A 25,946-nucleotide genomic window follows, 5' to 3' on the forward strand; every position below is an offset into this window, starting at 1 on the left:
TTGCGCCACAAATATTTTATTAAAAAATGGCATGTCATGTTTATATGACTTAAGATGTTGTGTCGAGTGATGTCATTTATAGTTTGCAGCGCATGTCGTGTCTTGTGATGCATGAATGACTGAGATGCATGACTGTTATGGCATAGCATGTCATTTCTGCTATTTCATACATGTGTATATTCAAGTGCCATCACATTTCATGTCCTAAATTTTTGTGGTGCACGTATGTCATGACGCCATTCGTGAAAATGCATGTGTATATATGTCATGTGTATATATGTGCGTTTGTGACCGTATGTACTATTTGTGTGTATATGGTGTATATGTGATCATTGTATATACCATAATCACCCGACACCTGGAGTAGCAAGCCAGGCGACAAACCAGGCTAACCTCTCCGGGCATTTCATTAAAGAATCTTATCTCTCTCTCTCTGCGGACGTCATGAAATGCACGTCATTGATGTCATGACGGTATTCATATTGTGTCATGAATGCTTATTGCTGTAGGAGGTCTAATCCTGACGTGTACCGGTTTTTTCTGCGATTCTAGCCCGTCACCGATTTTAACGCGCCGGTAATTTTACATTCTAAAAATTGAAGGAATAACTTCAAGTCAATTTCGTTTTTGAGCGCGATTGTAACGTGCGCACACATTTTATAGTTACATTTAGCTAAAATAAATGCGTGTTAGAATCGTGCAAACACTGTAGCTCATAATACATGCTGCGTGGACATCATGATTTTCATGTCATGCATAACATGTTATTCACGGCCCATTTTTTTGTGGCTTGGTTAAAAAAACGGCTATGTCGACATGCTTCGACGCATGCAATCATTTCATGGCGTGCTTGTCGTGTCATTTTAGGCTATGAATGTATGTAATTCATATCGAGTCAAAGATGCGACCGCAGTGACATAATGCCATTTCGCCATTCATTACATGACATACATGCCATGTCAATAATTTCTTAACCCGTCTTTCATGTTGCTCTTAAATGCACACTTTGCCGTGTACATTTTGGTAATGTATCGAGTTGTCGGGTGCGAATATTCGAAGTTTCAAGTCCGAGACAATAATTTTTGTTATTTGAAGCATATTCGATTTGAATAATGCATATTCGGATTTTCTGAATATTCGGATGCGGAGTATTCTTCCACGGCCGAATATTCGGCTAAAGAGGCGGATATTCGGACAAATCCGCATATTCGAACAAGTGACGACTTACGAATGCTGTGCATTGTTATTTTTAAAGTAAAACATCCCTAACACGTGCCCCTTAATTTACATTGTACTTCGCGGTTACTGCATACTTCCGTTCAATGCATACTTATCGAGCTCTCACGCTAATTGGCTATGCTTTACGGTAATCGCGCATGACCTTCGTGCTCCGTTTCAGCCTGTCCGGCACGCCCAGGTGACAGGGACGGTTACTTTTTCACTAATCTTTATTCCCGAGGTCTGGCTTTCATAAAGCATATTCTGTAGTACTTTGGCGTTGTATAAGCAGATACCACGAAATAAACGTAAAAAAATTTACTTAAACATCTTTTGGACGCTTCAAAAAAGAAGTGTCAATGTGCGAGCGTCACACTGCATAAGGGAAATGGTCTTTTTCACTTTCAGACGTGCTGTTGGAGTACTTGAGTGCTCGCCTTGTGAACATGTCAAGCAGTTAATTCTTCTGCATGATAATGTGTAATGAATGTATTACAAAAACTACCTTATACAGAAAACACTTCTTTAATGATTACCTCAGAGATGTTAGCAAGGTTCATCGCCTGGTTTGCTGCTTCGGGTGTCGGGTGTCGACTATGGTGTATACAGTGATCACATGTACTACACACAAATAACACGTGCAGTCACGTACACAGATATACACAGAAGAGTTAAGCTCTCGTATGTGCACAACATGTAACACTCGGGAAGACTTAAAACACGTGTTATGTGACTGTTCCCGTTATGACGCAGAGCGAAAAATTATGCAGGCATCACTTCATCTGCAACGTGGCTTGAGCTTGGAGCTGCGGCACCTTCTCGGTTCGTGGCAAAGCAGCGCCTGGGTGATGAGCAATACAAAAGCACTGTTGGTGGTTTTGAGGACTACACACCGAACGTATCTTCAATGTGCTGCAGCCTAATTAGATGCAGTTTTGATATTTTGTTTTAAAAAGTAAGTATGAAAGGTATTGTTCTCGTTCTGCAACTTTTTGACGATGCACACGTGGTTAGGTGGAGCGCGAAATTAAGAAATTCGTGGGCGGTAAATCGAGTGCGCTGGTGCAGGAGGGGCTGGGTAGGAGATCATTGGGAGATTCCATCGTCCTGCAGTGGACATAGGATAGGCTGATGACGATGTTAATGACGTATTTGATGTTGGATTCGATATTTGAAGGTAGTTTTTTGCATGATTCGTATCCGATTCGTATTCGAAAATTTGAACATTCTAGAACCTAATATCGATCAATGCAACAAAACGACCGCCATGACTAGCATGCATGGCCATGGAACACATGACATGCATATCACGCTATTTATGTGACAACCTCTCATTCATATGTGTCATACGGTCACGCAATTTCATGCAAATTATGATATGCACAAACCTAATGAAACGACCACTTTACCACGAAGACGCAGGATATAATAGCAATTGTTGGGGTTTAACGTCCCAGAACCCGCGATATGATCATGAGAGACGCCGTAGTGGAGAGCTCCGGAAATTCCGACCCCCTGGAGTTCTTTAACGTGCACCTAAATCTAAACACACGGGCCTCTAGCATTTTGCCTTCATCGAAAAGCGACTGCCGTGGCCGGTCATTCGAACCCGAGACCTTCGTGTCAGCAGCCAAGTGCCATAACCCATGGACCACCGCGGCGGGTAAGGTAGACGACAATCCGACAATTGATATCCCTCGTACATGGACCAATCGAGAGCTTATTTTCTCATGACGTCACACGAATAGGCTGCTGGCGTAACGAATTGTTCCCGAAAGACGAGAATCGCTAGGGGAGAATAACGCGCTCGATCTTTGTATATTTAGAGGCTGCTTAGGGGACCTTTAACATTATAGTAGGGATGCGGCAGAGATTGTCGCATTGCTGACCCTTATAAATGATCGTGTTTTCACGGTCGATCGCGTCTCTCGCGAAGCGAGCCGCGATGTCCATGAATCTGAAACACCCTCCACGAAGAACCATACGTAACAAAACAAAAGGCTTTTCTTCCCTTTTGACCGCCATAGTCTTTAGACGGGACGTCAGAAACGAATAAGCAGCCTTCCGTTGTTTACTCCGAACGCCCCGAGTGTAGCGGCCTCATGAAGGCGCCATAGATCTGAAAGGTACCCGCACCGGCCGTCTGTCATAGCCTGCGGAGATCGGGGCACGCCCAAGGTCCCAATGCACGCGGCACTACATTTCTGCCTGCCAGCCACCTACCTACTTATGCCCGTGAGCACTCATCGAGCACATTCCTTTCGCCGTTGTCTGTGTGTTTCTCAGTAGGAAACAAAAACGCCTCGGAGCATTCTCTTGACCAGCGCTTGTTCCTTAGAACAAAGCACACATATACACACAGTTGGGGAGCAAAATATCACGCGGGGCCAAAAATGCCTCGTTTTCTCGGTCGCAAGTGCCCGATCGGCATCAGCGGGACAAAAAATAAAAGCGGTGGCTTGTGGACCAATTAGCCCAGGCAAATGTAAGGAAAACAAAAGGCGAAGTATGAACAACAAGCTCGTGAGCCTGGAGGGGGGGTCGGTTCGAGCTGAAACAAGTAACTCCTGTCTTCGGGATTGAAAGCCATGATTGCTGACCGATACGGCCGCTGTCATATAGGTCCAACACCAACACCACGCCTTTGCCTATTATATTGTCGCCTTGCTCTCTATCTCTCCCCCTCTTTTGTCTTGTGGTGTGGTAATTTTTTTTTCTCGGACACGTGATTGTTTGTGGGTCCCCTATATAAGCGGGTGTCCGTGCCCACGGAAAGTCACAGTTTCCGTAGCGAGACAGCCAAAAACCACCCAGTTTTCATCATGAACGCTCTTGTAAGTCCAACTCTTCGAGTGCGCCCTCCGTGGTTGTTTCTGTTGTGGACGAGGTTTTATGAGGAGCTGAGTCGTAGAACAGTGCCCAGCAACGAGATGTGGAAATTTGACCTAGATTGTAGTTCATCGCGTCTTTGCCTAACGCTCGCCGCAGTACAGGCGAATTAGATTGTGCAGTTTAGACGGTAACGACGGCTTGACGATGTCGAGGGCAAATCTTAGATTGCAGAAGCGTTACATAGAGTCGGCTTCTGGAACGAAGCGGGTCTTTGGAAGGAACGGGATGACTTAGCCAAAGTGTTGATATGAGATTAAGTTTACTTGCGCTTATGGGATTTAACGAGGAGTCCAGTGTGATTAAGTACAATGTGGTAAGCCTTCCGCTTTCTGTTTCAGTTCGCCGCCGCCCTTCTGGGCTTTGTCGCCGTCGCCACCGCTTACCCCCACAAGTTCGGATTCGGCGGATACGGCTACGGTGGCCACGGCTATGGCTACGGCCTTGGCCACGGCTACGGCCTCGGATATGGCTATGGCGGCCACGGATACGGTCACGGCGTTGCCGTCGCCGCCCCCGTTGTGAAGGCCCTCGGCCACTACAGGAGCGCCTCCTACGGCAGCCACATTAACCACGGCGTCAGCTACTCTGCCCGCGGATACGGCGGATACGGTTACGGCCACGGCGGATATGGCGGATACGGTTACGGACACGGCGGATACGGCTACGGCGTCGTCGCCGCTGCCCCCGTTGCCGTCGCTGTCGGCCACGGTTACGGACACGGCTACGGTCTCGGCTACGGTCACGGCTACGGCCATGGCTACGGCTACCACGGCTAAACCCAGATTGTGAGCATCTGTGTTGCCGCCTCTAGGCATCAATGCACCAGTGAGTGTCTTCTCTTACCTACTTTCCTTCCTACTTGTCGAATACTCTCCTAAAGGCAAACGGGGCTGATCAATTCAATAGCAAGGACCGCATAATGCCTTAAGTCGCAGTGCGCAATTCACAGATTCTTCGCCGACCTGTGTGCTGGAAATCCTGACTGCAAGGGCTCATCTTGCCCGGAGTGGCTTCACGAAAACAGTTTCATAGAATACACACGTATCTAAGGCAGCGCCAATTTTGCAGGTCATACCTCGACTTGGGCGAGTTGATACGTACTCGGACGAATGCAGCGCGACTTAGACGAAGACAGGAGACACTGAAAGAAACTACGACACAGATAGACACAGTCGACGCTCGTCTGTGCCTATCTGTGTCTACTGTCGTCGTTTAAGTCACGTTGCATCTGCAGGTCAGCCTTGTTTGCCTACACACCTAAGTATTTAGATAACGCAGAAAGAACTTGATACGTAAGGAACGAAAGAAGAGCTTGTTTCATAGCTAGGATGTCCACCCGGCAGACCGGACGTCTTTAGGTAGAGCGTTAGGATTTGTCAAGCAGGTTTTACTTCGCTAAAGACAACGTGCTACGTGACGCCATATGGCAAGAAGGATGTTTCACATTCGCCGTCATGGCTTATGGTGGCGCTGGTTAATATTCCCAGGGGGACGTACACAGGAATTACCAAAAGTGTGGGTGGGAGAACGACAGCCACTGTAAATGAGTTGTAGAGCATCGCAAGCATAATGCGAATGTTGTGGGTTTTCTTTTTGTCGACTTTATTTCACTTCCCTTTTTTGTAGTATTTACTAGACTTCAATTAACAACTACATGTAATACTCAATATGACTTTTTCGGCTACATTATATGCTAGCTCATTATAGGTACCTAGAGCACCGAAGCCCGAAACGAACAGGTCGAAGAATGCCTTGAGAATACGAGTTCAGGGCACGTTACAGTGGCATTTCTTATGGCACGACTCCATGAGAGCTGTGGACACCTAAGAACCTCCGCAAACAAAAGCCATTTAAGATAACACAAAGAAAATACAGGTGAGACAGGCGAGAAACAATTGAAAACGGAAAGAAAGCATGTGCAAGAACAACAGACGAACAGGCCAATCAGAACAATTCAATGATCAGAGCGCAGGACGTGTACAGGTCTGTACATACAAACGCTCGCAAGACCATGCAAAAGGTACCAATTGAAGCTAACCATGCTATTTCGGGAATTCATTCTTATGACGGCTGTCTTTTGCGAGAAAGTAGGAAAAATCACGAACGAAATCGCTTCGATGATTTCTACGGCCCCAAAATTATTCTTTGCTTAATGCTGCATGGGGGAGTGTGAGGGTTCAGGCTGACGTTCTCATTTGCCCCCACGCAGGTTCGGACCCTGAGCCAGGACTGGCCACTTCGCGAGGGCCTCGGACGCTCGTCTGAAACAAACACACGACGACGGCGTCAGGCTGCACGAAATGTCCTTGGGTGCGCGGCGCAGACATGTACAGACTAGCAGGGAGCGTTGTTGAACAACTGGAGTGATTGGGCTGTTCGTCGCTTCTCACTGGTCGATGAACTTTAGGATGATAAATAAAAAACGAGTCGGTATTTATTGAAAAATCGCAGCTGTCTTGCCTCGTTCACTTGCGCTTGTTCTCGCGTTGACTTCCTCCTCATGTGCGTACCTCCGCAAGAGAACATACCTTAGCCTACACTACACTGCTTAATTTGGATAATATTCGCTGTTTATTTTAGATGCAGGCTATCCGATGTTACAAGACCAACAATGCCATTATGCAATCTCTATCCAACGATGAGCACGCGTATTTGTAGACAACAAACTCCAGAAGAATTTTTTATCGTTCATTAGCGGTTGCCCCGGCAGTCTATCCAGCTTAGTCTGAAGAGGTTACAGCGATTGGAGAGACTGCGGAAAAAGTGATGGAGGAAGAGTGACTGGAGCATTTGAGTGATACTTTTAACTAACACTACTATGGACTGAACACTATATGACCGCGTGACTTGTTGGGTCAAACGTTTCGGACTAAAACCTGTGTTGTTAGTGACGCTGTAATTGAGTTCTTCCGAATAACGTTAACCGCCTACCAAGAACGTTGAAAGTGCGCTGAAAATGTCTTTTTTTTTTTAAATTATGTAAGCGGTCGCGCTACAACTAATGTAAATACGTCGCGCCATGATTAAAGCGAGGTACCTTGCATTATCGAATAAACGTCAGCCGCCTCACAAGCCATGTCTTTCCTACTCAAATTCGCCGAAATTTAGGGGCTATGTAAGGTCTTCCAACCGCGATCCTCCTCCGGTGCGGTAGATCATGCAGCTATAGGATGCCTCGATGCGCACGCCCCCCCCCTCCCCCCCCGCCCCCCAAGCCACTATTTGAAGCGGGTGATGCCACCGCGCCGCCATTTCTTTGCTAGCGTCCCGCGCCTCTCAACGGCGCCATCGGAGAGCAGTGAGACGCGGTGAGCCTGAATATGGCAGCCACGCCTTAGTAGACGCCGCGGATGTCCTCACCCTAAAGCGGCGGAGAACACGCACATCAAGGTACTTCATGCAGTTAGGGTGCCGGCACGTTCTCCCTATCTACAGCTCTGCACAGGGTGGCGACAACCGCGTCTTGTGCCACAATGTTCGCCATTACGTCTCCCACTCCTTATAAAACGCAACGCCGGCATATTGGTTTACATGGAGTTTTTCCAACCATGTATATCACTTAGCTGTATATCACTTAGCATATAGCATACTCATGCATCTAACTGTAGCGTATATGTAACTTAGCTATATTTCGCGTAGCAATCGTTGATTTCTGACCTTGTTAGCTGAACTTATTAGTGTTCAGAGCAGAAACTTATCAAGACGGGTACAAGAAGGAACACACATAAGCGCTGACTTTCAGCAGACTGTGGAACGTTAGTTAGCGTTTCTTTCTGTGCTAAACACTATGAATAAGACTATGATGTGGAATGTTTATGCATACGAATTACCAACTAGCCCACCTATCTCTCCTTCTGCAATGTTTCTGCATACCCGCGCTCATTGAGAGTTTCGAGACTCATGACTTGGACTGGCTGTTTTACACCAAATCATGTCACCGCCGTGACGGGATTCAGTGCATGCCAAATGTAAGCCAAATATAAACCGCCTATCACCGTTCTGGCACTGCATTCACCACTGTCGCTGCGCAACTGAGGCGAGCTGAGTACTCACGCCACAGTGGCACCCTATTAACAAAGTATAACCTTTCCAGAATCGGCATCACATCCATCTCAATTTTATTCATGTCAAAACGCATCGCCCGACAGTTACGGAACTGTTCAATCTGCGGACTCGTGTCTATGTCTCTCTTTACAACTGCTTTTGGCCGTTTGCCATGTCTTACTACATGTACGCTGGTTGCTGGTTGCACTGAATGCTAAGCAACTTTGCGCTTGATCAGTGCTTTTGAGCAAGGCCACCGTGGATATTAGCGTAGTCGGGGGAGTTTAAACCTTCGCGAAATTTCTCAATTTTGCATGTGTATATACACACGTACGCATGGAAACACATACACGAATATGCATAAAGGGTAGCTGAAACTCACTCCGGAAACATTTCTGGCTATGCCCTTGACCAGGAAGCTTACAGAACGACGAGAAGTCGAGCTGGACTGCAAAAAAAACTTTATTTGTGTCCTGAGCTGTTTGGTAGGAATTAATCATCCTTATCAACTAGGATTCATCGATTTGCTTGCAGGGAGAATGATTGAAACACCCAATGTGTTAACACTCGTCTAGACCCGCATGTGGGTCTGTTCATGGGTGACGCTGCGATTCCCGAACATGCGCAGACATGCTTTTTATGCCCGCCTTTCTTTTCCATCACGGTGGGCCCCATCTGTTGATAATCGGCGTTTGCGTATGGCGCTTCTTATCCCTTGCTTCCATTTCTGCAAATCTTGCCTTCTTTGATGCCTGATCCGCACGAGGGAGGGCTGGTGAAGTAACTACAGGACGGTGTTTTGTTACGATCAGTTTTGTTGTCTGATGTTTCCATCTTTCGTTATTGGTTCGAGAATGGCACCGTGCTCTCGTTCTTGAGCGTACTGTAAAATAATAATAAAATGGATCTTTACAAAATACGAGCCCTTCGACGTCATTTTGAAGCGATCCAGCGTATTTTCTGCTCGTATCTTACTTTCCATCTCGTCGAGTGGCCTGTATCAGCTCGGCATCGGTGGTCCAGTGAACAATCAAGATATAAAAACTATCAATCGACGCGGATCATTACGAAATACTGCATTATATGTATAGAACCCGCGTTTTCAAACTTTATTATTTTTTTTATCAGACTTCGCATCTATTGCCGAAGTCTCATAGCGATGAATGAAAAGAATAAAAAGGAGTAGAAATGGCGATATATATTTTTTCAGTACTGCCACTCTCAGCTGAGAGCATAGCAGATAAATGGGCAAAACAAAATGATACAGCGTGTTACAGGTGTTACTGGGTCATTAACAGGTGTTACAGGTGCTAATGGGTCATAGTTACGAAACTGTGATGACGCCTTTGTTCCTGCCAGTAACGACTTCCGCGACATGGAAATTAGCGAAAGCATCGTCCTGAAATGTGTGCCTTTGTTGAGCAAGTAATTAAGGCTGTCGCTGCTTTCAAATAGACCCTCTCTATCAGCGTGTATTGCTCAAACCGAAGATGCAACAAGATGATTTACTGCTATCTGCTGTTCTATATAACCTTTTTTGCCATCCGAACTGTGGGCACGCCAACCGGGCACGTTCTTGGTTAACATCCCTGCCTATTCTTTTTCGTTTTTTTTTCTATATTATCTGTTTCTACCAACCGATATTCTTAGGTGAAAATGCTGGACGCCCGTGTACTTAGACTTATGACTTAAGAAAACTTCTTGTTTGGCGAGTTGATATCTGTTCATGTTAAAACTGCTTTAAGCTCGAAACACACACATCACGAGAGACGCTCCGTCCCGTCGTGTTCTCTTGTGGCGTTTGTGTGTGGTGTTTTTTTTTTTGTAAGCATTTTTTGATATAGGTGCACATTAAGAACCCCGGGTGGTCGAAATTTCCGAAGCCCTCCATTACGGCGTCTCATAATCATACCGTGGTTTTGGCACGTAAAACCTCAGCAATTATCATTATACGATAATCTTACTCACAACGTTAGCGCCTCGATATCGTTCACAACTGCATTAATCAAAGTAAACAATGGCGCAGGTGAAAGAACCGTTGTCTTGTCTCCTAGCCCGAACGTTATTGCCATGTCATAGTTTGCAACTTCCTTCCTCAAGAACAATGCTACAGCAAGTGTAACTACCGTTATCTCATCTCAAATTCTGAACGCCAGTGCCGCAGAATCTTTCGCAACTGGATTCTTCAAAGCCTGTGATGGAGGAGGACTAACTGCCGCTATCTTATCTCCTGGCGAGAACGCTGCAAATCCTCGACATCATTCACAAATGGAACAAATATGAACTTATCCGTAGCCCTACTCCAGTTCCCCAATAAGTTCTGAGAAATCGAGGAGCGCGTGGCTTAGAAAAGGCGTGGCATGGCGCGTGTCCCTTAAATACAATTGTGTCGATGGCTGGCCGTCGCCGCAACTTAAGGCGTGCAGCCGCTGCAATGGCCTTGCAAAGTTGTCGGATTATGCTCTCGCCGTATCCGCTGAGCGGGACACGCGCGACGGCCTTGCCGATCTGTATAGCACATTTGGGAGCGGCCGCGATGCCAATCGTGACTCTATCCCGGCCGTCGCTGTTTCCTGGAGTAATTAATCACCGCCAGGTGCGCATGCGCGTCACACATGGTCTACCGGTATTAGGCCATGTGCGTCAGGACATCGCGGAAACATAAACATCCCGCGACACAGTATCGTGACGTGGGATAGTCGACTTCGTTTTGTCGACTTTATTGCTGTTGCTATTTTATCTTTATGTTCACATTTATGCGTGTCTGTGTGTCGTCGCTCAGTACCGCCCAGGCATTGCGGTGTAATAAACAGGTAAATTAGATAGGTCCCTGGAGTGTCAGTGATCACTTGGGAGCGGACACATGACGGGGCACTCTTTGGGAAGGACATAGCCGAGGATCACTTGGCCCCGTTTGCATATATATATATATATATATGCAAACGGGGCCAAGTATATATATATATATATATATATATATATATATATATATATATATATATATATATATATATATATATATATATATATATATATATATATATATATAGAGAGAGAGAGAGAGAGAGAGAGAGAGAGAGAAAGAGAGACCACAAGAGATCCTGTCAAGACGTTGCCATCAGTACATGCGTTTATGCGTTTTTCGACGGTTTCCCAGCATTCAGTGCGAAAACATTTTGTTGCTTTCGGACCTGAATCACCTGCGAGATAAGCACATACGTCCGTACGTACGTACGTACATACATACATACATACATACCAGTGGCGTAGCCAGGAATTTTGTTCGGGGGGGGCTCACGTTGCAGCGCAACCTCCTCATTGAATTTTTAGAACGACTAAGTATATGAATAACATTTATTTATTTATTTATTTATTTATTTATTTATTTATTTATTTATTTATTTATTTATTTATTATATCCTCAAAGGTCCCATATGTGACTTTACATGAAGGGTGGGCGTCATAAAATGGCGGTATCGATGAAGGTGTATGTTAGGATGTGGTTGAGTCTGCTTCCTGGATGGCATTTTTGAAGCGCGCAAAATCGCGGATGACTGCTGCTTCGTTCGGAAGGTCATTCCAGTCTCGGGTGGTGCGCAAAAAGAAGGGCTGCTGAAATGAGGTGGTGTGGGCACATGGCGGAATCACAGCATTTGGATGACTTGTGCGATGACCTCGATGGACCGGCTGGATGAGGTGGTTGTCACGCGGGGTTGAATAAAAGAACCTGTGAAAAAGGCAGAGACGTGCAATACGACGACGAAGAGCGAGGGTAGAAAGATTGAACTGGGATTTGAGGGCGGAGACGCTCGAGTAGCGGGAATAATCTGAAACAATGAATCTGGTTGCTCGGTTCTGTACTGACTCAAGTATTTCGATATGATTAGTTTGGTGGGGGTCAAAGACAGCAGCTGCATACTCAAGTTTTGGTCTGACAATGGTGTTATAAGCGAGTAGTTTAACGGAAGGTGATGCCATGGAAATGTTACGGCGTATGTACCCGAGAGCGCGGTTATCGGAGTGAATTATGTGATTTATATGGTCGCCCCAAGATAGGTTACTCGAAAGATGGACACGCAGGTATTTAATCGAGTCAGTAGCAGCTATATGACAGTTGTTGATTGTGTAAGTAGCCGGCGTGTGGTTTCGGCGACGATGGAAAGAAATTAGTAATGTTTTTTTCGCATTAAGGGACATCAACCAGGAGGTACACCACTGCTGAATGCGTGAGAGGTCATGCTGTAGAGAGGAGACATCGGTGGGGTTATTTATAGGGCGGTAGAGGACACAATCATCAGCAAAAAGGCGTATGTTAGATTCAACGGAAAGCGGAATATCGTTAATGTATATTAGGAATAAAAGAGGCCCTAGGACGATACCCTGCGGCACGCTGGACAAGACATGCGAGAGGTCGGAGGAGTGATCATTAACATGCACGAATTGTTTACGGTTTGTTAGGAATGCTTTAATCCAGTTAAAACATGCCGATGAAGGTTTAGACGCAAGGTTTTTTGAAGGAGGCGGGAGTGGGGTACCTTATCGAAGGCTTTTTCAAAATCTAAGAACAGTGTGTCAATTGGGATGTTACGGTCCATATGAAGGTGAATGTCGTGCACGAATAATGTTAGTTTGGTCTCGCATGAGTGATCTTTACGAAAGCCATGTTGGTTTGGGTGAAAGAAGTTTACGAATGATAAAAATGTAGCAACATGAGAAAAGATGACGTGTTCCATGATCTTTGAACAAACACTAGTGAGCGAGATTGGTCGGTAGTAACCTGCAAATGAGCGGTCACCTTTCTTGAAGACCGGAAAGACCTTCCCAACTCTCCAGTCTAATGGGACTTCACCTGTGTCGGGTGACTGCTGAAAAATGATTGACAATATGGAACTGCATACGTGTTTAGCATTTTTCAGAATTTTGGCGTTTATGCCATCTATACCGCATGACGAAGAGTTCTTTAATTGGTAACAACTTTTACAATTCCCTCTGAATTGAATGCAATCTTTGGCATTGGCGGAAAAGCAAAATGCGGAAAATCAGGAAGTTCGTTGTTAGGTTCGTTAGTAAAGACGGCACAAAATGCAGAGTTGACGGATGGAACGTCGCAGCCGGCAACGGGGGATCCAGAAGTGTCACAAAGAGAGACTGTGGTTTTGTCGTCCGGTTTCATAATTTTCCAAAAGCGGCGTGGGTATGTACATGTATTACCATCTACATACATTGTCACTGGTATTGCCATTAATATGTATTACCAGTGACAATTTGTATTAGATGCTGCAAATCACTTCTTGAATGCTGCCCTCTGTTAAGAACGAGTAAGAAATGTGTTTTTTCGTAAAAATATTATGTTGGAATGCCCGCAAGATCTTTCCAGGAATAACTGTCTTCAATCGTTTCAATATTTTTGTGTGTGTGTGTAACAGGTACGGCAAATATCACGTAAACTTCGGAACTGCATCAGTTTTGAACTGAAGAAGCGTCTAATAAAAAAAAAAAAATGAAGTCCACAAAATAACCAGGACGAGATCAAATATTTTAATGTAGATTGTTTACGCAAAATGTTCATCTTTTTGCACAAATGATGCGGCTAGGGAAACGCAAGAATGGGAATGTACACCTCGAATACGGGCAAAATATAAGTCACCGGAAACAGTGCGCAGTATGCTTACGCAAAACTTCACAAATGTACATTTAAATATGCAATCAATAAAACGGAACTAAGCAATGATCACTATACATAATGGCCAACTGATATGTCCTTGGGCCAAGCTGCTGTCTCGGACGCACCATGTAAACAGAACTATAAAGGAAGAGCGCAGAAATAACGAAAGAAACTACTTCAAAACTGTTTTAAAAGTGCGAACCACTATTGTGCACTCAATTTAAAGGAAGGTTTCCGCTTCTGGTTCAAAAAGCAATGATGAACAAAAACGACAAATGAAAGTAACAAACAATGCTGTTAGTACGGCTTGAATTTGTTTGGTAACGCCGCGTATGCCGACCTCTCAGTGAACAAGGTGAAGCTGTCGATTGGCTGGTAATGTCCACCTGATGCCCGTATTCTTATGTTTATATTAGGTCACAGTGTTAACTGCTAAAAGGTACAAAATCCTCACGGCTTTAAAAGGTGGTGAACAATAATATTGCGTCAGAATTACGGGCTCATTGACCTGAACTCTGGAACAGTAGTGTCTTTTCCTTTCGTTTGCGCTGATTTTTGTCCTGCTCGGTATCAAAGGACAACGTTGACCCGGCGAGGAAGCTTAGCGAAGCGGTCAATGACTTCCGACACGCTGATGTCGACATTTCTGTGGGCGTACGGAAGTGCCTGGCCAACCATGCGTTCCTCAGACGTCGTGGAGCGTAAGTAGTTCTTAAGTAACCTCATGCTTGAAAACGTTCCCTCTGCGCTGGCAGTGGTCACTGGAAGGGTGACTAGAATCCGGAGTAGGTTGAACACATTCGCACAGAACCTGCTGTCGCAATGAGAGAGGGCATCGGTTCCTGTACCGGGCTCTGGTTTGCTGCTTTGTTCACCCACTTTGTCCACCATAGTCGCAGTTCTCCAAAACCAGCCCTCGTTTCGACGTCATGCGCAAAAACGGTCAGGAGATTTTCTGCTCCTTTCTCCCGATCATCTTGCATTGGTGGTATTGCGGATGATACAAATAATGAAAAGTCCTTTAGAAGTGTCCTGTGCTTTTCGAACCGTTGGTTTAACTGGGCTAGTACGTGGCTCATGAACGGAATGAACAGGGTTCTGCGAAAATATTCTTCCGCACTTTCGAATGCATTGCTCCCAAGGTTTTGCTTCCGGACACCGGCTCGACGGCTGGTGATCTTCACATTCAGTTTTTCTGCCAATGCCTGCATTTGTGCAAATATTTTTGAGAAAGAAACATTCCTGTTCTTGCGGTCACTTTCAGTTATCTGCTGTATCACTTCTATGTCGTCAATGGCAGCGCTCATGTCGATACTCCTCGTCTGCAGCTTCTTTGACAGTGGCAAAGTCAGTGCTAACACGTGTTCCGTCACATGCAGGCTTACAAGGAACGCTGGTGAAAAGAGCGCCAACATTAGACTGTTTGCCTGCATTCGACTTTCGCCATTTCCGTTAAACTTAATCTCCTCTAGTGCTGCGATGAACGGCTCAAAGAGGCTCACAAATGAAAGCACTGCATCGTGCTTCTCGGCCCAGCGCGTTTCGCATAGTCCCAAAAGGCGCTGCCTTGTAGGCTCAGGACAGCTCAAAGTTATCACTTTTCGCAAAACGTGTGAGCGGCTAGAAGATTTACGGAAAAAGGCTGACGTCGCCTTGAGAGTCCCAAAACAGTTTCGAATGTCTGTGATGGAGCATGCTGCACACACAACTAGATAAAGGGAGTGACACGCGCAGTGAGTACATAGAGTGCGGCTGGATATTTCTCACGGACAGCAGCTTGAACACCATTCGTTTTGTCGGCCATCGAACTTGCACCACTGTAGCCTTGACCACGGAGATGCTGCATGTTAATTCCCATTTCTATAAGGAACCTCATGATGGTGTCGGACAGGGCCCGGCCATTTGGTCGTGAATTGGCACAAAGCCTAAGAACACTTCTTCGATTCCGTTCGCATCCTTATTAAGGTACCTTGCACAAACAGTAAGCTGCTCGATACCCGCAACATCCGTCGTTTCATCAGCAAGTACGGAGAAGCAGCCTGCAGCGTTTACTTTTGCGACTAGGCTTTCCTTGATGATTGCAGCAGAGATTTCTATAATGTGGTTTTGTACATATAAACTAAAATATGAGGCCTTATTTGGGCAACTTTCCAAATGCTTTTTTTTATCTGTGTCGCCACAATCCGCGCGCATGCGAAGCAGCTCTTTGAAGTTGCCTGTATTTGTAGAGGAGGCTGTGCTTGAATCCATGGGACCACTGTCTCTATGTCCACGGAGAGTCACACCTTGCCACCCGCAAAAGAGAACTGTCTCAACAACAGGCTGTAACTTCCTTCGGATCTCTCTTATTTGAATTTGCCTGCCATGGTCCAGCTGATCAACAACACTGGGCACACATCCTGAGAAGGTTTGAAGAAAACTATCGGCTACCAGATGAGCGTCAGTGTGATATTTAGTGACTTCATGTGCACCGAAGACTTCGAGGGCGTTCTTCCACTTTTGAAATGGCTTGGATACGAGGGCCTTAGTGCGCGTCTCACTTCTGCTAAAAAGGACACACACTCGGCAAAACGCACCCTCTTGAAGCGCTGAGAAGCTAAGCCATCGGTACCTGTCCAGCCAAGCCACGTAAACATTCGTTTCTGCTTAAAATCGTTCATAGACTTAAACATATAGCATGGCGGAGGAATCCAAGGAGAAGCTAGCAGTTGATGTTTTGTGTCATCATCCACTTTTGAGCCATCTGTGTAGAGCCCGATATCAAACTTGCTTCTGCTAACATTTTGAGGGTCATAAAAAGATAAATAAATAAATAAATGATAATCAGGCTGAAGCCCAATAAATCCCACCACCCGGGTGACGCCGCTGGTTGGTGGTGTATGAGAGCACGAAAAATTTTGGGGGGGGCTGAAGCCCCATAAGCCCCCCCCCCTGGCTACGCCCCTGATACATACATACATACATACATACATACATACATACATACATACATGAATGCATGCACACAGACACACACACACATACCCCCGCCACGGTGGTCTAGTGTTATGGCGCTCGACTGCTGACCCGAAGGTCGCGGGATCGAATCCCGGCCGCGGCGGCTGCATTTTCGATGGAGGCGAAAATGTTTGAGGCCCGTGTACCTAGATTTAGGTGCACGTTAAGGAACCCCAGGTGGTCAAAATTTCCGGAGCCCTCCGCTACGGCGTCCCTCATAATCATATCATGGTTTTGGGACGTTAAACCCCAGATATTATTATTATTACATACATACATACATACATACATACATACATACATACATACATACATACATACATACATACATACATACATACATACATACATACATAATATGTATGTGTGTCACGATATCTTGCGCGAGCACGTGACGAGAAACTCATACTGTGTCGTGACCTCAGGGTACAGTAGGAACCGAAACTAATTTTTAAAAACATGATGTCATACATTTTTCACGGCGCACTCACGCTTACCAGCACTTGGGGTCTTGGCCTTGCACTTGACTCAAGAGAACGACAACTGAGAATTTTCGTGTCAGTATGGATGTAAAGGGGGTGCCGATGACCCAACACAGCATGGTGAAGTTCCTTTTAACGCTCCTAAAGGTGTAAACGTGGTGTGGACGGCACAATAAAGTGAATCGCTCGTTCGTGCGATCTGTAGGCGCGTCGAAACGTATGCGTTCTCGTTCGATTAGGACGGCCTTGGCGCCAGCGAGTCGCGCGTTCGGTATAGGTCGTTCGTGCGGCTGCTGTTACCTGCCAGCCTTCCAGCGTTGGCACGCTGCAGCCGCGTTCGGCACTCGTCCTCGGCCGCGGCACTGCTGCTCGCCTCGCTTTTTTTCATAGGTGCGTCCGTGCAGCACCGCGCCGATCCCAATCAGGGGTTTGCCCGCGTTCGATTAGCCTCGACTGCGTGCTTGCTGGACGCCGACAGGCAGCCGGCGGCGCTGGACGCAATGGGGCGGTGTTTGCTAACTGACTCACTGGATGGGCAGTGCGCGCCTTTTCAGTTGAAGTGCAGATAGTCGAATACAATTTTAGAAGTCCGCGGCATTTACTTCTCAAAGGCGGATGTACACAAGCCCGCACCAACGGGTGAGCACTCCGAACTGACATCATGAGCCGGACAGCCGGAGACCCCGCCTTCGAAGAACATTATCCGAGTGTACGAGCGGGACTATTTCTTTAGTTGCGGAGGTGATCGGCTGCCGCGCTTCGGTCGTTTGGCTGGGGCCTCTCCAGACTTCTTAAGCTGTATCTGACTATAGGTTAGGCAAGGGAGTCATGCGGTCACAGAGGGTGGAGTATTTGGGGAGTGCTTCTGCCACACAACTATAATCGCCATCTGGCTTGTTCGCATTTCCTTTCTTGAAAATCTGGCTCTGACATCGTTCCTATCAAGAATGGTATGTCACCGTGGTGATAACGCAAGGAAAGTACGCAAGGTGGATGATGATTATAGGTGTATGACAGAAATACTCCCCACATACTCGATTTTTTTTTCTTAGAGTGCAGACGTGACGCTCCTTTGCTTGAGGTCCGGGGTTCGAGTCTGGCCGCTATGGCTGCTTTTCAATAATGGCGAAGCCGAACTTTGACAGGGGTCATCTTTTACCTTGCAACTGCAGTGGTTTAGAGACGGCGTCCAACCATAGGCACCTGTGTAGAAATTGGTACTTTGCAAAATAGTGAGTGCCCCTTAGAGTACACTTTGCAACACCTGTAAGATGCCTTTACTGCAAGAATATTTCCACACGAAACCTCTCGTTCCCAGAATGCTTTTCTCGCTATCAGCGCGCAACTAGGCGAGGAGTGTAGGGCTCGTTCCGCCCCCCGAAAAACTTAATTCTGCATGTGCATAATATATACATGCACAAACGCAAACACACGCGCGAATTACATAAAGGATGGTTGAACTCCTACCAAAAAAAAGTTTTCTGGTTACGACCCTACCCTCCACATTCCAGCGAAGGTGCGTGAACACCACATAAGCTTTTCAATAACTACTGCGAGTATGTCACGTACGATTCATAGTAAGATCTGTGTTGTACAGATATAAAGGGAGAAGCCAAAGAAAGGAAAGGCAGGACGAGTGTAATGAAAAAAATAATATTCGCCTGCTAGTCTGTTTTCCAGGCTTCTCGTACAAAAAACAAAACTTCACAGGTAAGGAAAGACGCTTCCGCGCTCTCCTGCGCAAGATGCTGAACCAACCGGCCTAACAACTCATTATTTTGAAAACAAGCTTGCCCGCGCTTGCGCAGTAGCTGTTTTGCGAGGTGTCAATTTCTGCGTTTTCCACCACCATTTGCCGACGCACCTGTGCCGATGTTCGAGCGTTCGAGTATGGGAGAAGTGCCGGCGACAGCCACCAGGGCACGCCACGTGTCCGGTTTTGAGCGCTCCAACGGTGGCAACGCCTTTCGCGCGTGCAACTTTGTTCGTCGTTGAGGTGCTCCATCTCCTCCCTGCTTTCGAGAGCGTAACAGCGGCGATGCAGGTCAACGGTAGGAAATACATAACCGTCGTCGCATCAGCCGCGCCCGATAGACTGTGATCGACATCGCCGGAAGTGGCTCCCTCTAAGCGTTCTTGCATATGAGATGCCACAATGGGAGTAACTGAAGGGTGATTAATTAGAAAGTTTGAGTGGTGGGGCCACCAAACAGTTGGGGCCATAAACTCTGTAGTTCTTTTGTACTCTCGCTTTTTTCTTGTGTTTGCCAGTCCTAGTACTAAAGAACGCAAGAGATTGGGGTCCCTGCAGCTTGGGGGCCCCAGTAATAAAACTTTCTGCTGTCGATGATTCTCGCGGATGGTCTTGCCTGTGGTGCGGCCATCTTTATAATCAGTGATTCATCGTAATCAGGCTTCTTACATACGCTATAATATCCGTCCAGCACCTCATTTTTTTTTTTGCGACGCCTGTCTTTTGTCTCTGCCCTTCTCTTCTTCCTGTCACCCTTTTCTTCCACCTCCTTGTGTAAGGGTAGCAAACCAGGTTTCAATTTCGTTTAACCTCTACGATTTTCCACCATTCTTCTCTCTATCTAACGCATATACATTGTGGAAAGGAGCGCGAGCGTTCATGCGACATACATAATGCATAACATGACAACTGCAAGGAGTGCACTTTCCATACTAGAATAACGGTTCAGTCACTGGCGGAATAGAGGGTGCCGTAAATTGGCCGAACTTAAGTGGATACTGATACTGATAGGCACAACATAACGGTGAAAATTTCAGTTGGCATCCCCCGTGAAACAGGCAGGCAAGAATAGACCTACCATAGTAACCTAATTTTGTTTTCAGGTGTTACTGCATCTATTACGCTCTAGCAACCTTGCTATTCCTTTCTTTGAGCTCGTTAGATAGACCCTCTACTTCTATATTTTACTGTTATCCGGAGCCGTAACTCGCTTCACTGCTATTGTTTTTTTCCCATTAGTACCCTATAGTTCTACTGCTTGTATAAACAGCTGGCCGGTAAGTTGTTTCATCCGCCTTGAACCCCGTTTTATTTGTTACGTGGACGTTACTTATGGGTCTTCCTGGTTGACAACCCTGTTGCAACGTGCTCGGCTGTTTGATGATGATAATGATCTGGCTCTGGCCTTTGCATCGGGTAGTCGCAAGCTTTGCACCCTAGCCTTTACGAAAATAGAACAAGGAAGAAAAAAACAACAGAAAAAAGACAGGGAAAACACGAAAAAAATAGAACCGCTAACGGATGAAGAGAGAGAAGGGGCCCCGCTTATAGCGTGGATCACTGGGCGCGCCGTGTGAGTCAGTGACACTGCGGGCCAAAGGATCCTCCTTTTGCGGACCGTACTATCGCCTCCAGCGCCTCCGCAGCCGGGATGCCGGTTCAGCCACCATCACTTTCCGGAGCGTAAGCCACGACATCTTGCGGCTTCACATAGTGAACCAGGACGCGTTGAAATGTTCTTTTCCGTTAACACAGTTCTCCTTTGCCGACGAAAACAATAAGCTGATATTTTGCTTTATAACAATTACGTTACGCCCGAAGTTCGCGCATGCACAAATACTGCTTCCTTGTCTAAACATCGTCTACATCTTGGCGAGCCGAGCACTGTAAGCACTGTACCACCGAGTCTAACGCCCACAGCTACACGTGATGAAGTGACTGTAACTTAATGGGCTTCGAACGATGCGTAACACTGAATCGGTGTAACGCTGCTCCTTTCACCGCACGAACTCTGTGCACACTGATAAGGTGCGCAACCCTTTCGCGTCGCGGCGACCGGAATTCCGCCGCTAAAAGAGGGCGGGAGCGTTTGTTACACGGTCAGTGTACAACTTCAAAACAACACGAAGAAAATAGCAGTGCTAGCTGTCGCGACGTTGCGAAGATAGATGGACGACGGGGCGTTTTCGCTCCGGCAGCGTCGCGCTACGCTCGACGACACTGAACCGAAGACAAAGGCGGCTATCGCGCACCAAACGCATTGATCCGAAACGTCGGCGAGTGAAAGACCATGGCGTATTCGGGGCTAGTGTGCACGTAGCGGCGTCCTTGCAAGGACTCGCTATATTAGCATCGTATACATTACGAGCCGTAGGCTTAGGTAACCGTGACTATGCACAAACGTGTAGTCTTTGATGCCGTGTCGAGCCTTGTTCCGTTTGCGTTCCGCCACGTTTTTACGCGAGACGTGGCGAAAACAATGTAACGACCCGCGCGACAGACTCGTCGTCGCTGCGGGTTGGATTTCAGGCGAGCAGCCAACGGTGAAGGGCGTGACGCAGCCTTATCGCTTCATCTTCGTCAGACAGACAGACAGACAGACAGACAGACAGACAGACAGACAGACAGACAGACAGACAGACAGACAGACAGACAGACAGATAGATAGATAGATAGATAGATAGATAGATAGATAGATAGATAGATAGATAGATAGATAGATAGACAGACAGACAGACAGACAGACAGACAGACAGACAGACAGACAGACAGACAGATAGATAGATAGATAGATAGATAGATAGATAGATAGATAGATAGATAGATAGATAGATGGATAGATAGACAGACAGACAGACAGACAGACAGACAGACAGACAGACAGACAGACAGATAGATAGACAGATAGACAGACAGACAGACAGACAGACAGACAGACAGACAGACAGACAGACAGACAGACAGACAGATAGATAGATAGATAGATAGATAGATAGATAGATAGATAGATAGATAGATAGATAGATAGATAGATAGATAGATAGATAGATAGGCGCAGGTAAGCAGGCAGGCAGGCAGATATATAGATTGTAGTGAAGCTTAGGAACTCTGTAATGGGTCGGTCTCTCCAGATCCTTCTAGTTGGTCATCCTCTTCGGCTCCATTCTGAAAAAAAACGCCGCTCGTGCTGGGAGTCCATGCTCCGCCTTAACTGTCATTGTCGCCGTGTACCGTCCAATAAACACCTTTAAGAGATAAATAGATGGAGACTAAATAACAGATAGATAGATAGATAGATAGATAGATAGATAGATAGATAGATAGATAGATAGATGGATAGATAGATAGATAGATAGATAGATAGATAGATAGATAGATAGATAGATAGATAGATAGATAGATAGATAGATAGATAGATAGATAGATAGATAGATAGATAGATAGATAGATAGATAGATACGTACATAGTCACAGAAATTCGCTAAGAAATGCTTCGCATTTAATGCAGGGCAAAGGCCTGGGCAAAGACTGCAGGGCAAAGGCCTCTCCCATGTTCTGCCATTCAACCCGATCCTGTGCTTGCTGCTGCCACGTACACCAGCAAACGTCTTAAAGGGACACTAAAGGCAAATATTGAGTCGACGTTGATTGTTGAAATAGCGGTCCAGAAACCTCGTAGTGCTACTTTTATGCCAAGGAAATGCTTGTTTTTAAATAAAATCGCGTTTTAGTGGTCCGCATCGCGTTAGCGCCCTTCAAATCACCCGGCTGAAATCAGTCTTTCACACGTCACTGCTGCCGTGCCCAACGTTGCCCGCCTTTACTGCGCGGCGGCGTGCACTGGCGGCGTGCACCATTAGGGCATCCGGCAACATCACATGCACGCGTCATTTTGTCGAACTTTCTGTCGGAGCGACTTTCACGAGCGCGCAAAACACACGCGGCAGTACACTATACCGAAACTACCACTGAGACGCGACCGCGTGAGCGATGCAGGGCGCCGGGCGAAGCGCAGTTCGGCGAAAACGGAACCTTTGAACCACGCGCGCCGTTCCCCAAGGCAACGCCAAAGAGGTTCTTTTTTCCACGAATCTAACAGAAACGAACAAACAGCATTTTATTACGTCTCTTGATGCACGGAAGGTTCTTTTTTTATTGCTGCTAGTTTGATTACTAGTGATTAATTGTAGGCAGACTCTCATACGTCATCGGGATCATTTTGAAAATGTGCCGCTCGTGGCGCTCATCGTGTGATACATTTAGCTTAATTTTCCGGTAAGTAGGGTGCTGCTGTTGATAATATTGCCGTTTTAGACGTTGTCATAAATTGAGCTTTCACTCTGACATAAATTGTTATTTTTCTTTAGTGTCCCTTTAATCTCATCTGCCCACCTATCTTTCTGTCTCCCCCTTGCGCTTTTGTCTCCTCTTGGAACCCAGTCAGTTACTATTAACGACCAGCGGTTATCTTGCGTACGCGATAGATAGTTGAAGATTAAATGACAGACAGACAGACAGACAGACAGACAGACAGACAGACAGACAGACAGACAGACAGACAGACAGACAGACAGACAGACAGACAGACAGACAGCTAGCTACTAGATAGAGACAAAAGAACAGATAGACAGATAGACAATTTTATAACAAAGGGGCCTGCAGTCTTGTGTCCGCGAGACGTCGCGCCTCCCCGGTATTGTCACATAGTCGGTACATTGGCCGAGAGCTGAATAGTCCGTATACGTCTATATGTATGCTATATTTGCATGCATCTATCTACGTATGCACTTAACTATGACATCTTGTTACAGGAATATAAATGGCATGTGTCATATGGACCCCCTCAACAATTCCCGTTGATTTCTTGGGGCTCAACTGTATAAATATCATGCACTGTATTCTATCCTTTTATGAATAATAAGGTGGCCGAATGATTGATTGATTGAAAAGCTCGCGTGAGAACCTATACTCAGTGGAGCCTCTCTGACATCGTCATAGCTCTAAAAAAAAATGCCCCCACCTCCCCGAAGGGAATCGTGAGGAAATGCGAATGCATTTCTTTCGCCGAGAGTACACGGCGTAGTAATTTTAATGGCGTAAATTAGTGACGAGACGAGGATTTGCACCGTAGCCATTTATTTACACATTCATCAGCACCTGTTTGTGTTGTCATTGTACCTGACGGCCATAATCTCAGCCTTGTGGTCGCCGTTGGCGTTTCACAGCGGCGTCTCGAGCACACATTTCCGGATGTTCTTGAGAGGCGCCCAGCCAGCGAACGGTCGAGAGTGAGGCGCGAGCGGACGGGAGAGTGGGGCGCAGGGAGGAGAGAGAGCGAACGGCGAGAGAAGGAGCGGCGAAGCATTGCACCTCCCTCTCCTACACTCTCTCGCACCACATGCTCCGGTTGCTAGGGGCGAGGATAAGCGCGCGCGCCCGCAGCTGTTGCGATGGGAGAGGGAGTGAGAGCGGAGAGGTAACACCTGCCGGCGCGCGGACAACGCCGGATGCCTGAGATAGCCCGACTAAGAAATCATTCGCATTTAAAAGATGGTTGATCCCTCCGACATAGGAATCGGAATAACACGAAAGTAAAGCGTGCCCTTACAGAAGTAACTGAATGTTTACTGCACACTGATATAAAATAGTTTGTACAATGTATATTGATCCACCATTAAAGGTGGATGCACCCACTTTGTGATTGGTGGTACATCTCCATCCAGACGACTAACGTCCATGTCAAATGATTAAACAAACCCTTGTGGTAGCTGTAGTAGTTAACGGTGAAAGCGTAATCAGAGAACGAGGTGTGATAGCCAGAAGAGCGTCGCATATTGGATGCAAAATTTGGTCGCCATCCCGCGGCATGGTAAAATGTGATTGAACACCACGGCCGGACTAGCGGGAAACGCATAGCGCATCGTGCCGCCCCGGTAGCCCGGCCACGATTTTTCTCGGGGCGAGCGCGTGAGCGGGAAACGCGGTGTTACACCCAGGTGATGCAGGCGCGCGTCGCAGAGCAATTTTTGGTTTGAATTAGCGTGATGCGGTGAGCGAGGCCGACGCTTTTACGACGTTTGGGCTAAGATCGCCACCTCGCGGTGTGTCAAGGCATTGACAAAATTCAACTTCTATTGAAAAGGCGCCGAATGGGACGGTCCTGTAACGCGTTGCAGGTGCTAATCGCGGAAGCCATAGTAATGACGAATTACTTTACCGCTCCCAGAAGGCAACACCACCCCGCCGACCGGTGGAGTGGTAGATATAAAAGGCGCGTTTGTAAAGCCTCTTGAGTATGTGACTGTGGCGCAGTGGATAGTGTGCCCGGCATGTGTTGTTGCGGACCGAGCGGTCGTGGGTTCGACGCCCGTTGATTGAACTTTTTTTCTTTGCCATCTGATCGTGTAAATTTTTTCTACGTAATTTCCGTGACGGAAATACGTCACTGAAGTTTTGGTGGACCCCGGCATAAAACACTTTCGTGTTAAAAAGTCCAAGCAAGTGCTGTCATGACAGAATTCGTCAACACAGCAACGATGTGAGGAGGATGGAAACGCAATGCAGCATCTTGCAGAACATTGTGAGAACATGACCATAAAATTGATTTTGACGGCGATGTTGTATTTGACACCAAAACCAACGCGGGAAGGGGAATCTTAATCGACTCGTGGCCCATCCAGAACACCCCAGGGAACATTAACCGCTCGCTGGGAACAATTCCATCTGTGTGTGTTCTCGGCTATGGCGACGCGATGGAAAGGAAGATGAGAGGATGAGAAGCGATGCGGCGTCCGCAACCGATAAAATCAATCCCCTGAGGAAGGGACCGAATGCATCCCGAAACGTCGGGTTCTTTTCAGAAACTGTGGCTGAAGACATATCAGCGTCTACAACT

General features: G+C 46.6%; 1 protein-coding gene across 1 annotated transcript in view; it reads left to right on the forward strand.

Moving 5' to 3' along the window:
• LOC119400088 (COP9 signalosome complex subunit 1) overlaps window positions 1-6,515 on the forward strand; it is a 125,906-nt gene extending 119,391 nt beyond the window's left edge. The window contains exons 15-16 of the mRNA XM_049417961.1: window positions 4,776-4,935; window positions 6,320-6,515. Of these exons, the coding sequence (XP_049273918.1) occupies window positions 4,776-4,886 (111 nt within the window). The 3' untranslated portion in view covers window positions 4,887-4,935; window positions 6,320-6,515. The remainder of the gene's footprint in view (window positions 1-4,775; window positions 4,936-6,319) is intronic.
• Window positions 6,516-25,946: the final 19,431 nt, after the last annotated feature.

The sequence above is a fragment of the Rhipicephalus sanguineus genome, chromosome 7, assembly GCF_013339695.2.
Source record: "Rhipicephalus sanguineus isolate Rsan-2018 chromosome 7, BIME_Rsan_1.4, whole genome shotgun sequence".
Lineage (NCBI taxonomy): Eukaryota > Metazoa > Arthropoda > Arachnida > Ixodida > Ixodidae > Rhipicephalus > Rhipicephalus sanguineus.